The following is a 26,450-nucleotide window of genomic DNA, read 5'->3' on the forward strand; positions in this document are numbered from 1 at the left end:
ACATTTCCGGTCCTGCGCTCCCCACAATAGATCAATAGCACTTAAATGCACTAAACTGCTTTCAAGTAAAAAGCATCTGATCTCTGCTCGCGTCTGGCGAGCCCGGATGTCTTAACTCATCCAGATCAACGCTTTTTCGTCAAGCAACCTGCAGCAAATCATGTTTTTAGTATGACTGGCAAAGCAAATTATAATTCATTATAGATATGCTTTGCTAACAGGGGCTAAAGATGTACATGCCATTTTAATACATTTTACAGGAAGACTGTTCTGCTTGGCAGTGGTCAAAACATGACAGTCATGCAATGTGGACTCATGATGACTTGAGAAAAACAAAGACATTAAAGTCACAACATTAATAATTAGAGCCTGGGTTTCATCAGCCTGCTTACATGTTGAAGGCTTAATCAGGGAGTTGGGATCACATTGTCTTAAAACAGAAAATCAGGTTGCTAACAATGACACCAGGTTATGACCTCAAAGACAGTAAAATGACTCATGAACCTTTAATGGACTAATTCGATCAGTCATGTGGCACCCCTCCCTCATCTGTAGTATGGAGAGCAACCAGATAATCTTCTGCTCATGTCTGGGGAGTTTCATGTAAAATATTAATGTGAATGTTAATTAAAATGTACTTAAACTCTACAGTTAGCTGCAATCATTTGCACCTCTTCACAATTTCCGTACACATGTATTTTTACATGGAGCCTACCTGTTTGCTTTGCACACGCAAATGAGGGCTCCACACATCCACCAACAATTTTGCTGCAATAATAATTGGGAACAAGTGCCACATGACAGATTAAAAGTGAATTAGCACAGTCAGAGCAAGCAGAACAGGTGACCAACATTTTCAATTTGTGCCCAGGTCTGAGGGAGCCCGTGGCCCGCCTCCTTTATGTGGTTCCTTGGCTCAACTCACTTGCGTTTGCTCTTGGTGTCCGTTGTCTGAAAGACGCTGGACGCAGACATGAGGTTCTCGATGTACTGACCGAGTACCTGGTTCTCTGACTTCAACTTTAAGTTTTCCTCTTTGACCGCGTCCACCCGTGCTGAAAGGTCTGCAACAAACAGATAAGTTGTTCAGTTTTGTTTTTTGAAGTGTGAATTAAACTGGTGGTCTTTGGCTTTAATCGGTACCCAAGAATTATATCTCACCTAAAAATAAAAACAGTGATCCTTGCTGTACTGTAGAGCTTTGATTAACAATTGAATACATTGAGCTAAATATCACATAAATATTACATTTTCGGGGTAAACAGATTGATTACCTTAATCATTTCATTGATGGCAAATTGGTTTAGTCGATATGTCAATTATTAATTTGCACATTAAAGAATTGAAGACGTAAGCTACGGATGGTCATAAGAGCAGCTGGTGTGATAAGCCGTGATTTACATAGGATCCAATTAGCTAACTAATTGGAACTACTGGTGGCGAATAAATTCATTTCATTTGCAGCAGCCAGAGTTGGCTATGTTACCTTCCAGCGTATGCTGAAGTTCTAACACTTGATTTATTAGCCTCGTCTTCTCCTCCATCTCCACCTGGTTCTCCAGGTCCCCTGAAAGAAAATCGAGTAGTATCACCTCCACTCAACAAATGATTGGTTCTTGGATATTATGAGTACACATACCATCTATATCGCAGTTCATGATGAAGAGATCGGTCTCTGGCTTAGTATACAGGGCTGCAGCTCTGCTGTCCACTGTAGCAGAATGACAAGACACACTTAAGTAGGGATGGGGATCAAGCCGTTGTTGGTGAAAACTGTTTCCCAGTAATTCCATTCCTAGGGAATCCTTTGGTTGATTGCTTGACAAATGCGCTTATCGAGTCCCTGTATTCAAATGAATCATGATAGTTTCGAAGCATACATTTTCGTGTCGACCAATTTTTGGGGACAACTTAGGTCGTCTTAGTCTCTGTGTCCAAATTCACAGGCTGTGTCCTCCTAAGGCTGTTTTTTTTTTAAATTTGTGGATTGACCACACATATTGATATTAGGTTTCGGGTTAATGTATCGACATTTAAAAACATGCCATTTAGCCATCAGTAGCTTAGAAATGTTCAGATTCGTTGCATGGGTAACACTTAAGTGGTTTTGATTCACTCGTTTCTTTTCACTCCGTTGTTAGAAAAGATGTGTGACGGAGGCTTCGTAGCAGACTTTCGTGACGCCCACATTGCTCCATTCTCTACGACAGCAATGCATTAAACACTGCTTGACACGCCCACTCGCCCAAGCTGTCGGAAACAAAGATGAAAAAGCTCATATGCATGTGTTCAGTGTTTCCGGTGGAGCATTTACTTTGAAGTTCCAGACACAAGTCGTCGCTAGACCAATCAGGGCGTCTTCGGGTGGCTCCACGTATTAAACATCATAGAAGAGGATAGGAAAGCGTAGAAGAAGAGAGAGGCAAAATGAAGGCTGTGAAGGTCACATTTTCATAGCCTTAACTCACGGCCCATCACCACAGAGGCCAGATTCGAGGGCGAAGTTTGGCTATATCATGCGATACTGGAGACGGTTTTGTTTTCGCCAAAACAACGCATTTGCAATCACCGTGGTTAATTTGAATGATAAGCGATTAATAAAGTTGAATTTTCTGTCAAGTGGTGGAAATATGAATGTGGTGTTTTTCATACATTGAGCAATAATGTAGATTGTAGAAGGTTCTGTCTGAAGCCAGATTTTTTTTTTTTTTTTTTAAAGATTGTGTTGCACTCAAAGAATCTATAAGGGACATCCTCTTGTGATGTTCTTGTTGATCTGATTTATGCAGAATCGCGCCAAGGAGAGCTGTATGTTCCTGCACATGGTTCTACACTAAAACTCCTAAATACTCCTGGGGGTTAAGATTAGGGGATGTCCTTAACATTTGCCAACTGTGGCCATGTGAAGCCCTTTAAAACATTTCTATCAGTAAGGGCTATACAAATAATTTTGACGTGACTTGGATGCAAACGAACCACGATATAACAGGTGAACACCATTCATTGTATGTGAATCTAATAAAATTTAGAAACAATGTGATTAAATTTCCAATTGGCCAATTGGATTTGCAGTGTACATCTAGCTTGGTTTTCTTTTGTTTTAATGTTTTTACTTGCAGTTCAGAAACTGGGAAACACTTGCATGGGTGCATTGCTTATACGATGGAAGGTTCCACTTTAGCAGATGCCGCACCCTGTTAGTTGCTTCATCTGACCCTCGGTTTTCTGGTCAGGTTCTTATTCAAATAACAACTGTAATGTACTTTTTAAACTTATTCCTTCACTCATTATCGGTCAATAATCAAGTTACAATGTAACAAATTGAGATAGGCTTGTGTGGAGCAGCGTATTCAATTACGAGCAACTCCATCAAGTAACACATTAAACCCGAGCCTCTAGTGCAAATTATATATACTTTAGAATCATTTAGGCTTTAGTATAAAGACTGTGTCTAATCACGACCTCTAACCAAAGCAAATTCCACCAATTTAGCTTGTAGGCCGTTGTTTACGTTGTTTAGCTTTGCTAGCTAACTGTCTTTTAGCGGTCAACTACGAACGCTCATTGATGAAACTACACTTTACCGTTTCAAAAACAACAAATCAAAAGCGTAAATGTTCAAACACACGGAACGACTTACGAATGTATTTCTACTACCGCCCTATTGATTTCTTTTGGCCACCGGGATGCGGCTAACATTTGATGCTAAATTGGGCAGCTAAATGCTGTTGCTGTATTACATTCAAAACCGCGGGGGTAAACAGCATATAAAAACGATTTATCGTCTTCCCACTCACCGAAATCAAGACTGTATGCTCTCCGAAACACGGAGTGTCGTTGTAAACACGGACAGACAAACTAACACACATGTACACACTCACACACAGTGATTCACGATGACGCCACTGATGAGGATTCCTCACCTCCGCATATGTGTGCCGACAGCGACCGACAGGAGGCGCTAATATCCACACATCCACCAATTGAAGGCTGTACGTATATACAGTGATCCCTCGCTACTTCGCGTTTCGTTTATCGCGGCTTCACTCCATCGCGGATTTTTTTCCTAATTAAAAAAACATTTAAAAGTCAAAATAAAACTTCTAAATAGAGGAAACATGCAGTCGAGGTCAAAATGGCCATCCCCTGAGATGGATAAAAACAGGTCGATATTTCTGCTTAATTCATAATGCACAAATGCAAAAGTATTCAGAATACCTTGTTTAAACTACTGGGGGCACCTAGAACATGTTTTACTTGACTTCAACTTTGAAGTATGACTGATTACAATCTTCACAGAACTACAGTATTGTATGTCTATGTTAGTATTTGTTTTTACAGACGGTTGTATGAAGTGAACATCGGGAGAACTAAGGTGCTGCCACAGGCAGTCTTGTATATGTAGTTTTTCATTCAGCATCCAACAAATTAGTTCAATATGAAATAGTTTACAAACTGTGCACAGACAAGCAAAAGTGTGGTTTATGGCTTCTCTCTTATGTTAAACACTGAAGGAGGGAATATTTTCCTTAGAGGTAGTGGTCAAAATGGGAAAAGGAATTGATTAATCGTTTTTGGTATTTCATACCAGGAACTAAGCAATTCAACTTTGGAAGAAATGATAGTACATACCACAGTTGTGGTTTTCTCCAATGATTAGTATTTGGTTTTAGCAGATAGCAAGATTTGCCACTGAAAATAATGAATTTAATCAACAGCTTTAGTTTGCTTAAGTTTGTTGGTACATACATGTTGGTGAATTTTAAGATGAGAATGTAAGCTTTCTTTTCATGTTTACAAAGGAATGCTTGTAAGGCTTTACCTGGGTCGTCTGCCAGCGAGATGTTGGTAAAAGTCTCATCTTCCTCCTCCAAGTTGGCCTCCATGACCTCCCTTTCCTTCTTCTCCTTCACCGTAGTGTTTTTTCCTATTTTTGCCTTTGAAATATTTGCCCTACCTCCACACTCACCTGCTGCCTGAATCATTTACGTCATGACTACTTACCATACCTGACTGGTGGCTCGAGTTACAAGAGTTGTCATGGGAAATGATCACTATGGCAACAAGCGCACGTAAGAGGTAAAAAAAAAAAAAAAAAAGGGCTTCCTTGCACACAGGTCAAAGTTTTAGTACCAGTAACACCTCATAAATGGTTTTATAAAAACAAAATGATGCACACACTGCAGTAACACATTAACCTGAATAGTCACCGGGGCACACTTTTCTGTTATGTGTCATAAACCAGTTTCTTGATGCTGTTTAAAATATGCTATTGGGTTAACTGGTTTGTCGGTCCTGTTTTGGAGGACTGCCTCAAGCCGGTTGAGCCGAAAGCCATTCAGAAGACACGAAAGGGGGGAAATCTGTGGTGTTAGACTGCACTCTAGTGGTTAACGATGAACACAGCAAAACAGCAACAACAGGCTCGACTATAAAATTTGGGATTCATGTGAGAGCAACGACAGCGTCCATTGGAAAGGCACGATCACTATATCACTTTCTGGAACCCTAGCAAAGTCAGAAAAGTTGCCTAATTTTAAAATGAAGTCTAAAATGTATCATAAGACGGTCAGATCGGCTCGGGAGTCTGTGCCTCTTGATGACGTCACGTCATATGATTGGCTGGAAGAAGTACGGTGACGTTTAAGATTGTGGTTGGTCTGTTTTGCACAAATGCATTGGAGTTCAAACACGGACGAATTCTGCGAAGAAAATTAGTATTACGAGGGGTTTCCGAGCTTCGAGCAGAGCGGAGAAGGTGCTCCTCACCCTCCCCAAAAAACTAAGTTTGAATATCGCTTGTCGATCTTGCGTTGGCTGCTAAATCTTTGCCATTCTTCAAGCCTGCTCATTTTTAGGTCATAGCTGGCTCTTAGTCGTGTTTTGTTTCACAACTTATTTGAACTCACAATAAAAGGTGAGATAAAGGCTCGTTTCTACTTTTTCAATTTCCCATTTTCAAACGACGAAATTGCTCGTTCTCGTTCATTAGAAAGAACAACACTGACTTCTAGCGGGCAAAGGAAGACCTTTCCACACCTACGTGATTGACACCTGTATGGAGGTAGATTGGGGTCAAATGTTTTGTACTTGAAAAAACAAAACTTGTTCTTGAAAAATTAAAACTTGAAACTGAAAATAATCGTGGTAAACTTGAAATTTTTTTAAAATGTATTCAAAATAAAATTACCTGTATGAAAGTTTTTTTCAAATTGAAAATAGTTTTGCTTCAATTTGGTAAATTTTTTGAATAAACTAGTTTCAAGTTTTGATGGGTTTTTTTCAGTTGCATGTTTTATATTTTCAGATTCACATCTCTTTTTTTCAGGTTCAACTCTTGTTTTTTCAGATTCAGACCTTTTTATTTCCAGGTTCAAATCTTTTTTTCGAGTTTCACACTTTTGACCTGAATCTGGTGTGGGTGGCGCGGTACTAGCTGCATGTGAGAGCTGAACAAGACTGCTTGGAACCACTCCCAGAGACAGCGGCTTCAGGGAGCGCAGGAACGAAAGCAAATGAAACTCAGCACTTACCTACGCCATATTCATGATTTTGGCAGCTTTAGAATTGATGCCTGTGATAAACGTATACTTTAAACCCCGTTTTAGACGGCACTGAGCACCAAATGCGGTATAAGAGTGATCAAATATGCCCTATTTTGCAGTTCAACAGCCATCACTTTGACATGAACACCAAGATTGAGAATTGAACCGACCGCCCACAAGTTTGGAGTCCATCGCTCTACGGCCGAGCCACGCTGGGGAAGAGGTCAAGCTCATGAGCAATCACTGTTGACCAGAAACGGTTGATGGTGAGGAATTGAATACGGAAGGGGGGTACTTATTTTCACAGGTTGTCTTCACTTGGGGAGGGGGCAACCTATTCAAATTTGCTACACTTGGTGAAACCCTTGGAGAAAAAAAAAAAGAAAAACTTGGTGAACCCTCGACTTCAACCGACTTTTTCTGTGTCTTCCTTTTGACCCCAATCTACCTCCATAGACCTGTTGCTGTACCTGAATGTCCACCCTTATCCGCCAACTCCTCAGTCACTATTGTCCCACTAAAAAGTAATTAATCCCAAATTCTGTTTGGCGATTTGGACAGCCAGCTCACGACTTATCTCCTCGTCGCATATCAGGCGTCCATCGTACGTGTCATGACAAACTGGCACATTCAAATCTCCGATTATTCATTGTAAATAAAAGTATTTTTATTTTGAAGTGTATTTATTTCCTTTGTTCCACACCTTATCAATTAAATAAATGGAATTATGTTGAGGGTGTACAGTAACTGCACCGCATGGTTTTGTATTTGTATTTGCACCGTGTTGTTTTCCTGCTCGCAGCGTATATATTCAACCATATTCAACTTTTGAGAGAACATTGATTGCCATTACTTTTCCAGGTGTAGGTCTATTATGGGTCATTTTAAGTGCCCTACATTTATTCTCATTTGTTTTTATTTTGCTATTTGATAATATCTTCAAGTACCTGTATCAGCTTAATATTCAATGTGAAAATTGACAATTGTTTTATTTGGAGGAATAAATGGTCATTTACGTTTGTGTTTATATCATTCACTCGTGCTGCTTTCTTCTGTGCCTGCACACACGTGCACACACACAGACAGACACACACTTGTCTATGAGCTTTTTGTAGAATTTCATTGCTCTTACATTTATACACGCTATATTAAATATGTACTAAACAATAATGGGTGCCATCAACTTCATTAACATGTCCTATATGCACGAGAGATTTTGAGGGTGCTCATCTCACAGTCTGGAGTGACAAGAGTTCAAAAAGTAGAAGAAAAAAACATGCGACGAAATTGTCGCTGACCATTTTTTTATGTCAGACCATGCCTGACATTATAAAAAAAATTGAACGTATGCGGCTAGGGCCAATCAACAATTTTGCTAGCTCACTTGTTTTGGAAACTAATTTTCTTTTTTGAGGAGGGGGGCATTTTCAGAGGGTGTAACAGTTAGCTTACACGGACAGGAAAGAACAAAGAAAGGCCTGCTGCATCAGCATCTTTGGTGTTTTATTAAAGTTTTTATATCAATGAATATTTATTGTGAGCTGCTCTACAGTATACTATATATATATATATATACTATGGTGTATAGTATAGAGGTTTGAGGGTGGTGTATATGGAAGATAAAGGAAACTGTGATTCTTGTTTTAGTAATAATGCCATCCTCTAACATGAGAAATGCATTTTTTTTTCCGCCTTATTTTGCAACGTGTTGTGTTGATGTAGACATTTGGTCACTCAAATACCCATTTAAAGCTCAGATTCGAAAGTCATTGCCTTCAACTGGATGGTTGATTCCACACTGCCGCTAAGTATAATATGGACAAGAACAAGTACGATACAGACTGAAGAATGAGGTCCAGCCAATTTGCAAAACCTAATCTTGTAGAAAATCTGTGGAGGCAGCAAAAACTTCAGAATGACAAGCAACAATCTTAAAGCCAAGTGTTTTTTGTTTAGGATTTGGAAAGGATTCGCAAAGAGGAATGGACTACCCTCCTGAGATGTGTGTAGTCCTGGACCTCTGCACTGCGATTAAGAGCTGTATTACCAACTATTAAGTTATGTTCTGCTTGAGCTATAGTTCCCTCAGTCAAACAGTGTTTTTTCTACTTTATTTTTTCTTTAATTATTTCTCACCGTGTGCCTTGCCAACATGCGTGGCTATATTTGGCCAAAGAAATGTGTCCTGTTCCAGTAAAAATACGTTCCAGGCTTTGCGGGCAACCAGGAAAGGCTACACTGTTCGTTTATGATCTTCACCACACATGCCCCCAACTCCCTCCTCCCCTCTCCACAATCTACCTCTCTCTGTTATTTCTTTCTCTCATATCTCATCTCATTTACTCACTGTTCTGGGGGGCACGCACACTTTATTTAAAATACAAAGCAACAAAATAACTGTTGTTTCACTTGAGTGTTACTACCATTACTTCTGAGTGCCAGTAATCGAAAGACCTATTGCAGAGACAGCTTGACCTGCGTCGGCATCCAGACCAAAACGTGCTGACATCACTCCAGCTATTATTACAAGGCATAGAAAGGAATGCAGAGAGTAGACATTTTAGACGTTTCTGTGTGTTTTTTTCCCACCATGCCAATCTACGGTACTATTGCTCATCAAACTACACGATGAAAATATACGTAAATATATTTTAAAAATATAGTCACTGCCTTTGACAGACACAAAGTTGTACAAATTATTAAAGTTATTTATTGAGATATTCTAATTCTATTTAAGAGCGAGCAAAGGTTAGCACATTTGTGTGGAGTTTTTACGTTTGCGTTGTATATGTTGTGGCTTTTTGATGAGTACCGAAGCTTCCTTCCTCCCACTTACATCGATGTTGACTGGTGATGAAATTTTTTTTTTAACAAATTTTGCTGGAGAGATTGCAACAATTTATCTCGTCTGACCATACACAGAATTTCCCCCTGAACAGAAAGCAGTCTGACAACAGACAGGAGCCCAGTTGTTAATTTTTACATAACATACACGTTAGAACTAGAAAATCGAAGGCTCGCTTGCTGTCGCGTGATGTTATTTCCAGATACATAACCATAACAACCAGGTAACATTTGCACAACTTGATCAAAGAGGGAAACTTGTTCTGCATGGGGGGATTGTCAGTGTTTGTAAAAATATCACAGACATAATTCACTATTCTCCTTCCATTTTGATACTGCAGGCCGAAATGTTCAAATTCTTCCTCCAAATTCGGAACATCATTGTCAACTACTGTTGGATTTCTGACTTTGTATTTATCATAAGCAAGGCCCACATTGCTTTGTGTGCGACAGACCTAAGGCTCGAGATGCACAAATCAATCTGAAGTATAGAACATAGCTTGGCAAGGTTCTCCTGCTTCCCCCACACTCCAAAATCATGTAGTGTATGACAGTAATTCTCAAAATCTAATGGTAATTGAAAGAATCTCTGCCCAAGGGTTAATACAATGACTTTCAAAAATATTATTTTCATTGACACTTAGACCTGTAGTAGGTTCTAGGCTTTGCAGGCCATTAGGTGGTATATTTCAATTGAAAACTTTCTGTTGCACAATAAGTGAAATACATAGTTTTTTCTTTCTTTTTTTTACAGTATCATTATTTGACTTTATCACATTACTTTTGATTGCCACCATCTACAGTAATGCATTTAAAGGTACATTTTGTCAAATCTAGTGTCATCTAGTGGTGAACTAATATAATGCATTAACCTTGTATTTAAAGCAGTATAAGTCAACGCTACAATTGTTAGACGTGACTTCGTGACTTTCCATTGCAATCAACTCCTTGAGTGCAAGTTGGAATGTACAGTAGTATATACCGAGTCAGGAACCTCGAATTGGCTTCAATCCCAAACAAAAATTGATAGACAGGGTTTTATATATTATTAGGATAAGACAGAATTATAATTTACTATGGGGTTATATTTATTACCCCACCCCCAAAATATAATTCTTTTTAGATAACCCCTGCCCTCATGGCTGCTTCCCTGCAATTTTGCCTTCACTCCTCCACAATGATGCCCCAATGACACTGGGGGGGATCCTTTTGTTTCCATTGGATTTACTTAATTTGTGCGTACTTTGTTTGTGCATGATTAAATATATATAGCCGTCCGTCCGTCCACCTACCTACCTGCCTGCCTGCCTGCCTGCCTGCCTATCTATCTATCTATCTATCTATCTATCTATCTATCTATCTATCTATCTATCTATCTATCTATCTATCTATCTATCTATCTATCTATCTATCTATCTATCTATCTATCTATCTATCTATCTATCTATCTATCTATCTATCTATCTATCTATCTATCTATCTATCTATCTATCCATCCATCCATCCATCCATCCATCCATCTATCATATTATAATATCATATTCAATATTTTTTGGAAAATAGTAGAAAATTACATATGTTGACCACATTTTAATCATGCGCAACCAAAGTTTATCAGTATGTCCAAAAAACAGTACCTTCAACAAGCAACAAATAGACTATTTGAGTTTTGTACAGCTGAAATTTCTGTGCTTGATTATTATTATTATTATTGTTGTTATTTTGTCATTGGTGTAAAGCAGTCCTCAACTGTTCCAGATTGATGCCTGACTTTAATCAGTTTAATGTTGTTTAAAATTGCTTTATTATGATTTCATGTCTTTATTTGTTCTTTCTCTTTTACTGATGCTTTAAATATTTTATGTAATGAACTTTGAATCGTCTTGTCAATGAAACAAATAAACTTGCATTGCACTGTGATCATGCTAATTGGTGTGATTCCCAAATAGAGTTCTATTGGTGTGCTGTGAGATCACCTGGTGCAACATGGGAATTCATCCAATTTCACTTACTCTGAAAATGATTGCAGTCTTGTTCATCTATGCCAGCAACGTATAGTGGCAGGCAGAACAATGCTATTCCTCTCGATGGCAGAAAGTACAATAAGCCTGTGTCCATTTCCAACAGTTTTGTGTTCAACTTCCAAAAAGAAATTGCGAGTAAATTAAGACAAGTTCCTCGCTATTTCAATGTGTATTTATTTACTGCTTGCTTGTTGATGTGCTCTGCGATTTTACGTACAATACGTGCCTTGGTTCATAAAGCATTGATAAAGCCACTAACACAATCAAGGACCCACAGTCACAACATCCAAAGCACTTTACCAAGATGCAAATTCACTTTTTTTGAAAATATATAAATGAGTTTGACCAAATATGTCTGCCGGAGGGCTGCAGATCCTCAATGGATGGATGGATGAATGGGCCATTTTTTTTTCCCATTCAACTCTGTGGCAGTTGCAATGAATGAGTGAGTAAATGTGTGCGCGTGTGTCAAATGCTCAGCCTTTTCGCAAAAATTTACATATTTGTAAAGGAAAAGGTATGTTGTTTCTAATTTAAAAAGCATATGCCTAATTAGCAAATTTACCCAGGATCTTTTGTGATCATGATACACAATTGTGTGTATGATCGTTTTTGTTGTTATCCATAATATTCTGTGGAAAGAACAAACACAAGACAGAAAGGTCCAAAGAGAGCTTTAAAATTCTTTACAAATTTAACAGATTAAATCAGATTTATAAGCACATTGAATTTCCATGATTACGGGAAAGCTTTTAAGTGATGTTTTATCGTCATCTTCTTAATAGTCATTACCACAACAAGTTCTAATTGATTTTATTTACAGAATGTGATAGATTGTTTTTGAAATGTTTTTTTAATGTTGACTTTTTTACACAAGTCAACATGACCAGGTGACAACAGAAAATATGTCTACATGCATGCAGTTCCATTTAAATTTTATTGCAGCAGGAATTAAATTGTAAATAATTTCCCACATTATCTATTGTCAAATGTTTGTGCTTTAAAAATAAAACATGTACATTGTATTTTCTAGCACAAATGAATCATAGCACAAAAAGTTACTGGTCATCCATATGACCATCCATTTTATATACCAATTTTCCTGTTCGGGAGTTGCAATGATTTGGTGCCTGTCCCAGATGACTTCAGGTAAAAGGCGAATTACACCCTGGACTGATGGCCATTTATTTGCAGGGCACAGAGACAAACAACCTCTCACATTCACAAGCATGTTTTTGTAATGTGTAATGGAAAAACAAAAAAAGGAAAAAAGCACGAGGCAGAACATGCCAACTCCATACAGGAACGCAGGAGCTGAGATTAAAACCTTGAACCTCAGAAGTGTGAGATAACCACTTGTTATTAGTTGACTAGCATCATGAATGGATTGTATTTCTCCACACAGCAAGGTGTCGGACGAAGCCCCAAACTCATCCAGTCTAAACCAAAAATACCAGGGCCGTTTTTTTCCCCTTGTCCATCCCTGCTTACATTGGTGTCACAACCGGGTAATCTCCTTAAGCTTTTGACAATAACATAAATCAATGAGTTTAAGTGTGCAAACAGCAAAAGCCCTGAACTCAACCAGGATCCATTCAAGGAGATTATTATCCACATTGTGATGAGCAGCCAGGACCCATTCTGGTTTTCCACTTTGATGAAATTCATCGTCATCATTATTGGTATTTTTTTTCTGTGTGCACTTCACTTATATATGCCAAGGTGAAATATTCTTATATTTCAGGTAACGTCACCCAGCACTTGTTGGACTTGTGAGACTTGTTTGAACTGAGAGGTGTCATTTTTCCACAAGATTTCAGTCACATTCCAAATTGTATGGGTTCCTTTGTACCTGGCCAGTACCTCAAAAGCAAATTAGCAGCTTGATGGAAATTGATAGTCGCTGTTTCAGTAGTGTATTTTGGCAAATGTTTTTGACAGGATGTCTCAGTGACATTCTAAATGACTACTCAGCTATATTTTCTTCCCTGGGTGATACAAGGATGGGGGCAGAGTATATTTGGAAGTTCTTATTTGACAGAATTTTTCCTCATAAACTATATTTAGCATTCCTTCTAATACCCTTGCGGATTCATCTAAGTGTGGGCAAAATGAACCTTTACTTTCACAAAAATAATAATCTGTGTTGCCTTCAGCAAACACATCTTCCCCTTTTATTCCTTCATTTTTCATTCGTCCTCCTGAAAATATCATCCCCGCTCCTCTTTTCAATTTCTACTTGGAGGCAGATCACATCAAATATTTAGTCGGACCTCCTTGGAACAGCAAAATATGCGTTATCTACCGCCTTTCCCTCTCTCCAAGTCCGGAGGATAGGAGAGCCCTTTTCTCCCAATGGGTATCTAAGCGTGTGTCCGGGGTCATCACAGGGTGAACAGTGCAGCCTGAATGTCAAAACCATGTGCAAATCAACAAGGTGAACACAGAGGGATACAGATAGATCATTTGGAAAACAAGAAGAGAAGGAAAGAGTTAGCGGAGAAAATATGTGGTCGCTGTCAATGTGGGACAAAATCTCCAAATAAGTCCGACACCATTTTGGTCTCGGGAGGGCTCCGTGCTGACGTGATTGCTAGCCTTGTTCATATTTACAGACTTAATACCTCCATCCAGCCATCAATGTGTGTGTGTTTGTGTGTGTGTGTGCTTCTTGTATAAACTCATTCTTTACCTCCACACCTTGAATCGTGAGTAGACAAACCGGCATGACTGCGAAAAGAGCAAAGAACTGCATCTCTGTGTGGTTCGAGAGCATTTCCTCTTGAGAGGCAAATCTTGTGAAAACAAATTTGAACATTTCTTGATAATCACCTTGGCTTCTCAAAACAACTGCCTTGGTTGACTGGCTCACTGTAGATATTGTGTGTTTTGATCACAAAACGCAGACCTCAAGTGCAATCTAACTTTGTTTCCGGTCAAAGAAGAAGCCTTCCACAGGCTTGAAAACATTTGCTGTTTGTGACAATACCTAATATCGTCATCAAAAAGGGGGTGATGGGTAAATATATTGTCTGTTGGAAACAAGTCATATCAAACTGTGTTGGTGGGGAAGGAAGGGCAATAGAAGTGTGTGTGTGTGTGTGTGTGTGTGTGTGTGTGTGTGTGTGTGTGTGTGTGTGTGTGTGTGTGTGCGTGTGTGTGTCTAAAATAACATTCCAGTCATTCCTTAAGCGCTAAGCTGGCCATACTGCGCAGCCGCACAAGTATTAAACAACAACAAACACTTACACAACCACACACTGACATGGATGGACACACAGTTGATTCTCTTTGTCAAATGTGGCTTTATGACACAAGCTCGTGTGCTCCAAAACAGCGTTTTTTGGTTTTATTTTAATAAACAATGGCCTCTGTTGAAATATTGAACAGCTCCTATAAAATTGTAATTTTAGTAAACAAATCGACAGCATAACTTAATTATTCAGAATCCAGTATATTATCTATGACAGTTTAAAAAGCAAACACACATTGGTGTAAAAGTATATAATTAATATGCAAAAAATATCAAATATAATATACGTTGTATATTTTATAAACAACTCATCCATTGAAATTAGAAGTTTTTGTCAAAATTCTTGACCATTTTCTCAACATTTCAAGACAGAAGTGATATGAAACCAAATGGCCACAATAACTTACCAGATATGAAATGAACACTGCAAACGTAATTATGTGTTCAGTCCAATCTGGGTGCTTGCGGCCTCAAGATCCTCTGATGTTTTTGAGATGGCCTATTTCCTCTTGGAAATTAGTATTTTTTTTTTCACCATTTTACACTCCAATTTGTACACCCATACACACAACAGCTATGTTTGGTATTGGTTGAAACTATTTAAAAACTATAACCTTTCCATGCACACAATTTATGTCTGCTGTGTTGATTATGCTTGGTGACTGTCATTTATAATGAATAAAAATGATAATTCATCATAATTTTCATCAATAATGACAGTACAAGTCAAGTGTTGTTGAACAAAGTATTTTCTTTCAACAATAAAACCCAAAAAGCACTGTTGCGAATTATTTATATAGCTTACTTAGGAAAATCAGAGAAAAACATGAACTTCATTATAATTGTTTTTAATTGTGTTAAATAATAATATTAATCAGTGCCTAAAAAGGATCATGATGTATAATCATTACATTTGCAAGCAAAACAAGTACAACAAACAAGTATGTGGTTTGTGCAAACAAGCATCAAATTATAGAAGCTAGAGAAAAACATCACGAATCACAACATAGTCCTTATATTCACTTTTTGTATAAGAAGAAAAAAATCAAATTTCACTTTGAATTTACTGCTTTTAAGTTATCTTTATTTAATATTACCCTTACAGAGTTATGATCCATCCATCCATTTTCTATACCACGGGGGTTGCGTGCATGCTAGAGTCTATCCCAGCAATCATCGGGCAGTAGGCGGGGGACACCCTGAACCGGTTGGCAGCCAATCGCAGGGCACACAACCATTCACACTCACACCTCAGGGCAATTTGGAGTGCTTAATCGGCCTACCAAGCATATTTTGGGGATGTGGCAGGCAACCGGAGCTCCAGAGGGAAACCCGTGCAGGCACGGGAGAACATGCAAACTCCACACAAGGAGGGCCGGAGGTGGGATCAAACCCATATCCTCTGAACTGTGAGGTGGACATGCTAACCAATGCCCCACCGTGCCGCCACCTTACAGAGTTTCTATTGTCTTCAAATAAGCTTATTCCTTTGCAATATTTGTCTAACCAAATCTGAAGAACCATATTCAGTCGACTTTGTTGTAGTTAGCGAAGTTGGTATTTTCAAGGTGTCCATTGTTGAGATAAACAATAAACTTTCTGCTGCTGAGCTTTATTGGTGTAATGAATAACATCTCCATTACATAACAACATCCCAAGTAACACCTTGGGGCTGGACTACCTGATGTGTTCATTGTTGGTTATTGTGTTATCTAGCTTTTGGCTATGCTATGCAAGCTAACTTGACTGTAATATTAAGTTGACGTCAGCTCAGAATGATATGATGGAAAGAATCATGTATGGCCAAGCACAGATGACATCAGGTGAAGCAGTATGAGCCAAAATGGCAAGAAAATAAAAGGTGGGTGCTGCCCAAGTCCTGGACTCAAAGTCAAAAGTAGATCTGGAACACCTGACTATTTGTCTGCAACGCTTCAGCCAGGAGGAACTGTACATTACGAGGAAATAAAAACCAGGAGGAGCTACAAGCTACAACCACAAGGAGCTTTGACCCCGTAATGTGAACCCAAATGCAGCCTGCAGGACTAATGAAGAGGGACAAGAACTGGTGATAAAAAGAGGAGAAAGATGATTTAATGGGACAGAAGAATTGAACCAATCATTCTGCATAAGTGTTCTTCGCATACTTTCCAACTTTAAATTGAGAAAAAATAGGAATAATTTTTTTAGCGGTGTATAAGGCCAAAGTTTTTTGTCTTTGTCAGGCTTTCTCCTTACATTAACCACCTGAGACAAAAATTATGCATACAGTGTTGGTTCTCTATATTCAATGAATGACTCTGTTTAGCATTGAGGACAATGAATAAATTAGCAATTTAATATTATGGAGTACCTGATTAGGCTAAATAATGAGGTTACATTCAATGCATTTACTATGCAGTATTTGTTGCACGTCAAATTAAAATGTGGGCCACTGACTGTTCCACCAGCTTCCTGAAAAAGAGTAAAAAACCGCATACGATATTTTGAACAAAGTCCAAAAGCGCTGACTGGTGATGAGACTGACAGCCACACTGACTTGGGTAGCACTACTAGGACCATATTTTTGAAGGTTCTCAAACTTTGATGTCTTATTACTCTGACATAACTCTTGACAAATACCTGTAGAATAGTATAGTATTTAGCTATTAATGGTTGTTTTACGTGTAACTGTAAATCTTCCTGTGCCGTCCAAGTTAGACTTTGAACTCGTACCGCCACTGCATCACCGGGCTTGGATGTCGAGTGCACTGACTGCTGAGCTAAAAGACCAAGCAGCTATAGTGTGATGGCTGATAGATGAATTTCAAAACTGAAATATTAACTCATACGTCATTTGTTGTCAGATTATTGTACAATAGGAACATCTGCATAATCCAGTTTGATCCAATTCAAGAGCTGTATAATGAATTCTGCCTTTCCAAATATAATAATGCCATGTTTTGCAGTGGCACTGTGGCTGCATAGCATCTTGCTGAAAGTGTAAAGTGTAATGAGACAAAATGTACTTGCAACTGTAGTTAGTCAGGCACGTGCACAGACATTTTTGAGGGTAGGTCCTCGAGGTGAAAAATTAGACACCCATCCACGACATTGTTCTTTGCATTAAGAAAAAAACCAGTAGTATTGTATGTGTTTAATTTATGTAGTCCACCACCTCTTTAACACATTCAACACAGCCAATCCCACCCAAATAAATTAAGGTGGGAGCATATTGCTGGCATTGGGCGGAATCGTTGTACCTTCAAAAATCATCACTTTTTAGGAGACCAATAAAACGTTTGCGCATCCATTAACATTGCATCACCAAAAGAAGCAGCCCATTTTCAACAAGTACGATTGTTCAATAGTTTGTAAAAATAAAACACTCGTTTGGGCAGAACATTATGGTGGAAAAAAATACCAAAGTCGTATGTTAACATTATTATCATATTATTATTGTATATTTGTTGTTAGTATTCTTGTCATTATCATATTATTATTTTTAATCAAAACACTTTAGGTGGAAATAATGGCAGAGTGTAATTTAAATAAAACAAACAAACATGATGAAAGAAAAAATGGGTTGCAGGCAGAATGAGCACTTTTGTGATCCTGGACAAAAGGGTGCTTGAGCGCCACTTGGGGTCTATGTGTGCATGTGCAAAAGTGATTAAAGTGATTAAAGTAATTCCTAGATATTATTCAAAATACTAAATAGCTCTTGGGTACCCCCTAAAATAGCGATTTTCCCTCCCTCTCAGACCGGTGACCGACTTACATATCAAATATAACATTTAAAAAAAAAAACTTGATACAGTATTTATTTCTTGTACTCATTATGAAAAAATAGTTATATCACAAACATATTTGTAACATGGCAAATTATCCTTCTAAGTTGTGTCTCTTGACATATACACAACCCTGTTACTAAAATTGTTTAAGCCTTTGACAGAGATTTTCTTTTTGAACGAGCAACAAAATGCCATTATCAAGCTAACTGGCCATATGCAAATACTCGACTGCGGAGCCTCTGGATAAAATCTTCGGCATGTGTTGTCATCGTCTCTTTTGCTCTCAGATGTTTCTAAATGCCTTCTAATAGTTAATGCTACGGTTCTGAAGGAAAATGAAAACGTGCAAATTTCATTATAGAAGACGGACTACTTCCAAAGTCGTTGTTTGCGTTTATGTTTTTTTTTGTTTTGTTTTTAAATACATTTCCTTCTAATGAAGAAATTTCATGTCAATGGATCATTGTCATCCACATGGCCAGCTTGAACAAAAACAGAACAGAAACAGATTTGCTAGATGAGGCAGCAGATTTCGAACGTGACATTGAATCAGGGCATACTGTTGTTCACCAGGAAAGACAAATTTAAAGTAATATGAATAACACGCATAAGATGAAGCCAATAAATCTTACTTTAAAGTTGCTGTATTATGAGCAGGTGCGTTGTTATGGTGAAGCCGCCACAATTTGTCCCGCGACAACTCTCGAATCTTTGCCTACAGTAAACGAAGCAAACAATCTCTTTGCGTATGTGCTGGTTGACCTTCTGTCCCAGTTTGAAATATAACTTTGGAGACACAGGTCTTTGAAAGAATATATTAAACTGTTGTTGTTTCTTTAGTTTCTTGCTGATTTTAAATACCTGGTGCAATTTAGTTGAACAAATATATAATGATAACAACAAATATACTGTAGTTTATAAGAGATTAACTTAAGGAGTGATATTGAATAATTTCCCCTGGTTGTCTTATTAATAACCAGTCACTTGACAGGGTTAAAAGCTATTTGCATTTTACTGGCTAAAACATCTACAGCACTGGAAATAATATCTACAATTAATAGGTTTTGACATTATTCCTCAGGTAGTCTCTGTGAAGGTCGAATTTATTACGGAATACAATAGCAGAGATGGGACCAAGTCACACATGTGCAAGTCTCAAGTAAGTCTCAAGTCTTAACCTTCAAGTCTCAAGTAAGTCCCAAGTCATTTTTTTCTTGGGCAAGTCAAGTCAAGTCCTTAAATAGGTCAAGTCAAGTCCAAGTCAAGTCCTTAAATAGATCAAGTCAAGTCCAAGTCAAGTTAACTGTAGTTTTTATTTATTAACTTGCTCCATATTAAGTCATATTTACTTAATTCAGTTTCATCATCATATTCATTGCATTAAAGCTATATATACACTCACCTATTTAGATAAATGAAAAACACTTACTTGGCAGAATGGCTCTTCAGATGACGGACAAAGTTTGAAGTTGTCGTCTGGCTGTCTGAAATGTTTTTGTTGCATATCTCGCACTGTGCTGTCCGTCTTTTGCCGTCATAAAAGTAATTGCGATAGCCAAAGGTGATGACTCGCGGTACCGCTCCCGCTGACATGTTTGCGCATATCTGATATAAAGGGGCGAGATTCTCCAATAAACACGTTCGGTAGGTAGAGAGGGCACGACTGATTGATTGACAGGGTAGCGATCCAATCATGACAACGCCATTCTCAGCCTGCGCTCCTACCGTGTTATCGATATTATTTTTTTTAAATGTATTATTAATTTTATATTCAAACTGAAAACATAAACTAAATAACACTGAAGTCATTCAAGTCATCGTGTCTCAAGTCAAGTCAAGTCCCGAGTCTTTAACTTCCAAGTCCAAGTCGAGTCTCAAGTTTTTTCATTTTTTTGTCAAGTCAAGTCACAAGTCATCAAAACAGCGACTCGAGTCGACTCGAGTCCAAGTCACAGTGACTTGAGTCCCCATCTCTGCACAATAGCATGCAAGTGTACAAGTAAACTAACAAACATCTCAAACTATTATTATCGTTATTTTATTTTACATGTACGACAATCATGTCAGTTGCATTGTACATGCATGTCCAGGTCGAGGGGGTAATATACCGACGTCCTCTATAGTCTAGGCTCTAGGGCAGTGATTCTTAACCTGGTTGGAGGCACTGACCCCCACCAGTTTCATATGCGCATTCACCGAACCCCTCTTTTGTGAATATATATTTATTTTTTTCAAATTCAAGACAGAGATGTTTTTACTGGTGCACAAAATGAGCCGTGCATAAACATCACCTTGTTCAAAGAATAAAACCAACACAATGCATGAATTCACAACAAATGACATACCAGCAAATCAGTGTGACTTCTGATGTTGCCTTTGCGAGACCACTTCAGATATGCGAATTTATAAATCAGGTATGTTTGGACCTCCGCAGTGGAGGCTCTGCCGAACCCCTGAAACCGACTCACCGAACCCCTAGGGTTCGACCGAACCCAGGTTAAGAACCACTGCTCTAGGGTAATGCTTGTCAAATGGGGGTACGTGTACCCCTGGGGGAATATGTGAAGGCACTTTGGGAGCTATGTGAGATTTTAAATAGTTAAAACATCACATACAAGCAAGGGAAGAGCTTGATCACAGCAGTTGCCTCCCTGCCACCAAGAATGAAAAAGATCCTGAGTAAAGCACAAGGCGAAGTGTCTCACTAAAACTCAGTTCAGTGCAACTGTTCAGTGTTGACAGAAAATAGATATTTTGAGATGTACTATGATCCCAAAGGAAGGCATTTTCTGTTGATAATTATTTTGATATGCAAGGTTCTACAGATACCACTACAAATGCAGTTGATATCTTTTTGTCAACATCTGCATTAAGATTCACTCCCAAAAGATGACACTTTGTTGATAATTTGTTTATGTGAATAAATATTTACATATAGGTTTATTTTCCTTGTTTTAGTTACAGTATATGTTTTTATTTACATCTAGACAGTGCTATACAATATCTACATCCTTCTAGAGGTACCACTGTAAATTGAGTTTCTTCCACCCATCTGTCCATCCATCCGTCCGTCCATCCATCCATCCATCCATCCATCCATCCATCCATCCATCCATCCATCCATCCATCCATCCATCCATCCATCCATCCATCCATCCATCCATCCATCGAGCCCAAAGTTGAATAAATCAGACAATGGCGGCACAGCAGTTTGTTTTGAGTTTTTTTTTTTTTTTTCCATCCCAAAATATTTATTTGCGCTGTTATACTTGGCTAATAGAATTTCTCAAGGGGCATATCACTGAAAAGGACTTGAGAACCATCGGATCCGCCACAATTCCGCGCCGGGTTTTCCGGATTTCCTTCGGCGGGCTTCTCACAGCCTCTGGCTGGTTTTACTCAACTCCTGTCCTGATATCACTCCGCTGGCATGGTGGAGAAGCTGACTTGATTATTGTGATGGTGGCAGGCGTCAGCCAGTGACTACACACTTCCGCCACTGCTTCCCATATTCACATTTTACGCCGTCTGGACTCTTGATGCCTCACAACAGAACCAAGCGACATCCTTACCGGGATTCCTTTCAAACCAGTAACCATATGACATGCAAGTTGAGTTGGAAACTCCGGAACCCGTTAGGTCCAAGCTGCAAAACTTTTTCTCTAAGGACAAGACCGTAAAGCGGCGAGTGGACTGTTGCTGCTCAGCGGGACTGCTGGTGTGTGTTTGAACACCGGCTGCCCGTGTTCACACCGCCGCTTTCCAGTGGAGTTGTTGTGAGTGGCGGAGAGACGCTTCATTGTCAAAGCCTCTCATGTTGGATCCTATTTGTCTTCTCGGGAGCTGTTTGTTTTGAAACTGTGTGAAGGAGGGAAGAAGACGAGGTCACTCGCGAGCTCTCGGCCGTACGAGCGCAAGATTCGCTGCCCTTTAAAGCCCCTAGTTGTCGCCCACTTGAGGGGCTGTTGCCGGTTTGACCTCCGCTGGCCGGCTCCTTGGCACCCATCGCCGCGGAGCGCATAGAGGGGGGGTAACAGTAGTGGAGGTGGAGGAAGGGGCGGCGGTGAAGACAGACTGGACGTTGGAGAAAAGTTCCTTCAAAATAGCAGCCACTCGGCCCAGTGATGGGGGACTTCGCCTCCCCCGCTGCCGGACCCAACGGCAGTATCTGCATCAACAACAGCATGAACCCGGCCGCCGGGAACATGGTGCCTGCCGGGGCTGTGGGCATACCTAAACACAGCACGGTCGTGGAGAGGCTGAGGCAGCGGATCGAGGGCTGCCGGAGACACCACGTCAACTGCGAGAACAGGTACCAGCAAGCCCACGCCGAGCAGCTGGAGATCGAGCGCAGGGAGACGGTCAGCCTGTACCAACGGAGTCTGGAGCAAAGGGCCAAGAAGTCGGCCAGCGGGAGCGGCGGCAGTAAGCAGCCGCAGATTAAACAGCCGGCGGACCCAGACTCGGCCGCTTCCACGGAACAGAGGAATAACACGCTTATAGCGGTAAGGACGCGCTCCCAATGACAGCCAGAGACAGCTTTCACTCGCACACTTCCGCAGACACTTCACTCAACATCCACGGACCACAAACGGTAGCTGCGTGACTACTACACGACCAACTTGTTCGCTCGCACTTAGAAGAGTTAGTTGACAACACGCTCACTCACAAGTAATTGCTCGCCTCACTTTTACTACAACGCCGACTAAGTTGCGTTTGTTTGGAAGGGTAACAGAATACTCCATCATTAATACTTAACAGCTGATTCTTTGTCTTGTGCAGGGGCGTTTTACAAGTGTTTAACTAGGAGCACTCAGCCCCCCACCCCCTCCAGCCAAACTACTTCTCCTTTCTTGGGTTAAGTGTGTGATATCCTGCAAGTAGGCATCAGTGTTGTAACAAACGCTTCCTTGCTCTCAGCAATGACAGTTTAGGCTCCAGATTTGTGGCATGCTTTCTAAATCAACAGCCCGTCCCCCAGTGCCAGTTTGTTTACATGGACTACATTATTATATGACTAGGATTGAGTCTTTAAAGGGCACTTTGTGATTCAATCAAGTCCTATTTAAATGGTGGTGGTTAGAAAAACAATTCATACGGATACATTGTAATATCGATTACTACAGAAATAACCACGTACACATACTCACGCTTCGAGTCTTATTGTATGAAGTTCTGTAAGGAGCATCTAATGCAAAGTAGGAAGGTGCATCTAATTGTAAATAGGTTCTTGAATTGATATTGTTTTCTCTAACCACAATCTGGTGTTTAACTATTGTGAAATTAAAAATTAACACCATGATGTCAGTATAACCAGTCAGTGATGCGACGCACGGGCACCTGTTCATTTTGAGGGGACCAAAGCAGCAGACCTCAAATTGGCGTCAGAGTAGTGGCAATATTTCCATGTGTTGCAAAAACAAATGAATCTTAGGGGAGCCGACAGAGAGGCTATGCCGATTTCTGATTGGGGGAAGCAGATTGCTATTATAGTAGTGCTCCTCTGTGATTCTCACTGTGGTTTTGACCATTTAAAAAATTGGACTAAAACATGTGATCGCATGTGGCCATAGAGACGAACAGAACAGACAGAGAAACTGTGTAGAATCCCTGTTTGCACTGTATCTCCTGTGGGCAGGCTCAGGTTTCCTGAGAAAAGACCAAAGGACTCATGTCTGGAATGTCAACAGTGTCTTTCCTTTTGTTGCTGCAATGAGCCCAGGTCCTCTCCTTTTGAGATGCAAAATAAGAGTGTCTTTAATTTCCTTGCAAGTTGCAGTTGTTGTTAAGGAGCCTAGCTAGAAGCGTCCGGACGTAGTACTCGAGTGCAATGCAGGACCTCCCAGTAGCCCTTGTGGACATTTAACTGAATTGTCTGACAAAAGCTCGGAGATTGGAGGGTCTTCTGCGTCACTAATGGCGGCACTTCAAATGCAACAACCTGTGCTGTGCTTGGGAGTGTCAAGACATGAATCGTTTTAAGTAGAGGAAGAGAAATGAGAGAAGCGTGTGCTATCCTTTTTCTATTTGCTCTGAAGAGCGGAGCTGCAGCTAGATGGCTGTATGTAGTCACTGCAGAAGCAGGCATTCGAGGAAAGCCAAGCTTTGCTGTTGCTCTCGCCAAAGCCATTGTGTGCACGCATGCAGACACAAATGCCCACAGGGTAATGTTACAGTCTGTTCTTCAAATACGCCGTGTGGAGAAGGTGTGCTACATCCACGAGATGTTCAAAAACACTATGTGAGTTTGTGCTGTTGCCACATTGTGTTAAATTGAGCAATAGCCTTTTCGTTTTTACAGCGGTTTGTGACGTGAATTCATGGCTATATCATGTCATGCATTCTTTCAAATGATCAACATAGGTACATTTTAAATTAGGACTTTACATGAGAATATAGCCATTAAACAGTGAGCTGCCACATTTACTCACAACTTGGATTTTTTTTCAAATATTTTATTTAGATGCTTTATAGGCAGTTATTTTGTATTGTCATGTGGAATCTCAAGAGTTCAGTATATTCTTTCTTGGTTCTCCGACACTCCCATATCAAGACAGGACCAAGTCTTTAATTACGGAAAGCCTGATTGAGTCCATTTCAGTGGGCAAATTCACATTAATGACTCAGCATAAGCAGTATCTGTGGGTTCACTAATGTTCTCAAGCATACAGCAAGCAACAGTTCTTGGGGGACTTGGTGTGAAGAACTAGAACATAAATAACTTTTGTGTTTCAAGGATGAAGTTGTCTTGTTTGAATGGTTTGATCAAATCATACCTAAGAAACTTCAGGCCACTTTTTGTTAATAATCACTGTATTTGATCTTGTCGTATTCATTTGAGCCTGTTTTACACAAGCGTTTCCTATAGAAATATATTTCTGTGTATGGTCTGAATGGGAAAAAGAACACATGTTCGTGTTGCATTAGTTATCATATTATCATAAGGACCTGCAACAAATAAAGAGGATTTACCTATATGTTCTAACAATTTTGTTATTATGGAAACAAAATAACACATCAAATCCGAAAGAGATCAAATATGACATGTTGAATAGTTGTTGTTTTTTTGTACCTTGACACAACACGGTTAAAGTTTAGGATGGTAAATTTTACTACGGCGGGAAAGTTCAAGTAAAGGTCGACATTACTGATTAAATACAGACTCTGCTAATTAATGACATCATTTGAGAAGCAACTTGGTATTTGGAGCATTTTTGCAGGTAAATCCTCGGGGCCTGAAGCAAGAGTTTTATTAAACAATAAAAGTATGACAATATAACAGAGGAACTTTAGGGCCGTAACTGTTTCATATTTTACTTGAGTATCCTACTGAAAATTCTATTGAATAATTGTGTGTTCGGACAAACTATATTTTTACTTTACACTGAACTTAATAATGAACAACCAATTGGTTTCCCTTTTTATATGATGAACACTTTTGATTCTTAAATTCACATTTTACATCGCCAAAAACTGTATAATATTGTCTAGAAACATTTTCAGCTGGGCAATTTCATACAAATATAAACCTAATGTTAAACTTAAACATTTCATGTCTCAAAATACAAGGTGTTAAATGAAAATGAGGCTTTAACGGCCTTCACTTGAGCGGCAAGCATTTTAACATGCAACATTAAATTATAGTAGGTTTGTGGCAGTGAGTTTTTTGGCTGACCGGCTAATTTGGAATAAGACAGTTCCAACTAAAATGTTGACACCTTGGGAGGAAACAGTTGATATTATTATATGTTGCTTCATGTTCTTGTCAGTTACAGTAAACGTGCTCAAATTAGTCACTTTGTAGAAGGATTTTATGTTTATGTAGGGCAGGAAATAAGATAATTTACTCAAATTCACACTTTTAGTTGATGAGAAACAATAGTATAATTCGTTGTTGGGGAATATTAGGAATGGAAGCTATTTTGAAGCGTTTTTTTTTAAAAGAAAGGGCAGTTTTATTTACTTCATGTGGCGGCCTAAAACCTCTGCTGACAAATTTAAAGGAGTCACT

General features: G+C 39.3%; 2 protein-coding genes across 4 annotated transcripts in view; one reads left to right on the forward strand and one right to left on the reverse strand.

Moving 5' to 3' along the window:
• Positions 1-115: 115 nt before the first annotated feature.
• scoca (short coiled-coil protein a) lies at positions 116-5,000 on the reverse strand. Of its 3 annotated transcripts, none has more exons than XM_037260628.1 (4): positions 4,823-5,000; positions 1,640-1,711; positions 1,487-1,567; positions 116-1,064 (listed from the first exon to the last, which is right to left on the reverse strand). In XM_037260628.1, the coding sequence occupies exons 1-4, from the start codon at positions 4,983-4,985 to the stop codon at positions 922-924; spliced, it is 459 nt and encodes a 152-aa protein (XP_037116523.1). In that variant the 5' UTR covers positions 4,986-5,000; the 3' UTR covers positions 116-921. The 3 variants fall into 3 exon arrangements, with proteins under 3 accessions (XP_037116523.1, XP_037116542.1, XP_037116533.1); XM_037260647.1 differs by lacking the exon at positions 4,823-5,000 and adding an exon at positions 3,798-3,944; XM_037260638.1 differs by lacking the exon at positions 4,823-5,000 and adding an exon at positions 2,315-2,333.
• Positions 5,001-21,817: 16,817 nt separating this feature from the next.
• The window catches only part of maml3 (mastermind-like transcriptional coactivator 3), a 103,143-nt gene continuing 98,510 nt past the window's right edge, over positions 21,818-26,450 (forward strand). The window contains exon 1 of the mRNA XM_037260062.1: positions 21,818-22,944. Coding sequence (XP_037115957.1) covers positions 22,564-22,944 — 381 coding nt within the window. The 5' untranslated portion in view covers positions 21,818-22,563. The remainder of the gene's footprint in view (positions 22,945-26,450) is intronic.

Source organism: Syngnathus acus, chromosome 1 (assembly GCF_901709675.1).
Source record: "Syngnathus acus chromosome 1, fSynAcu1.2, whole genome shotgun sequence".
NCBI classification, from domain to species: Eukaryota; Metazoa; Chordata; class Actinopteri; order Syngnathiformes; family Syngnathidae; genus Syngnathus; species Syngnathus acus.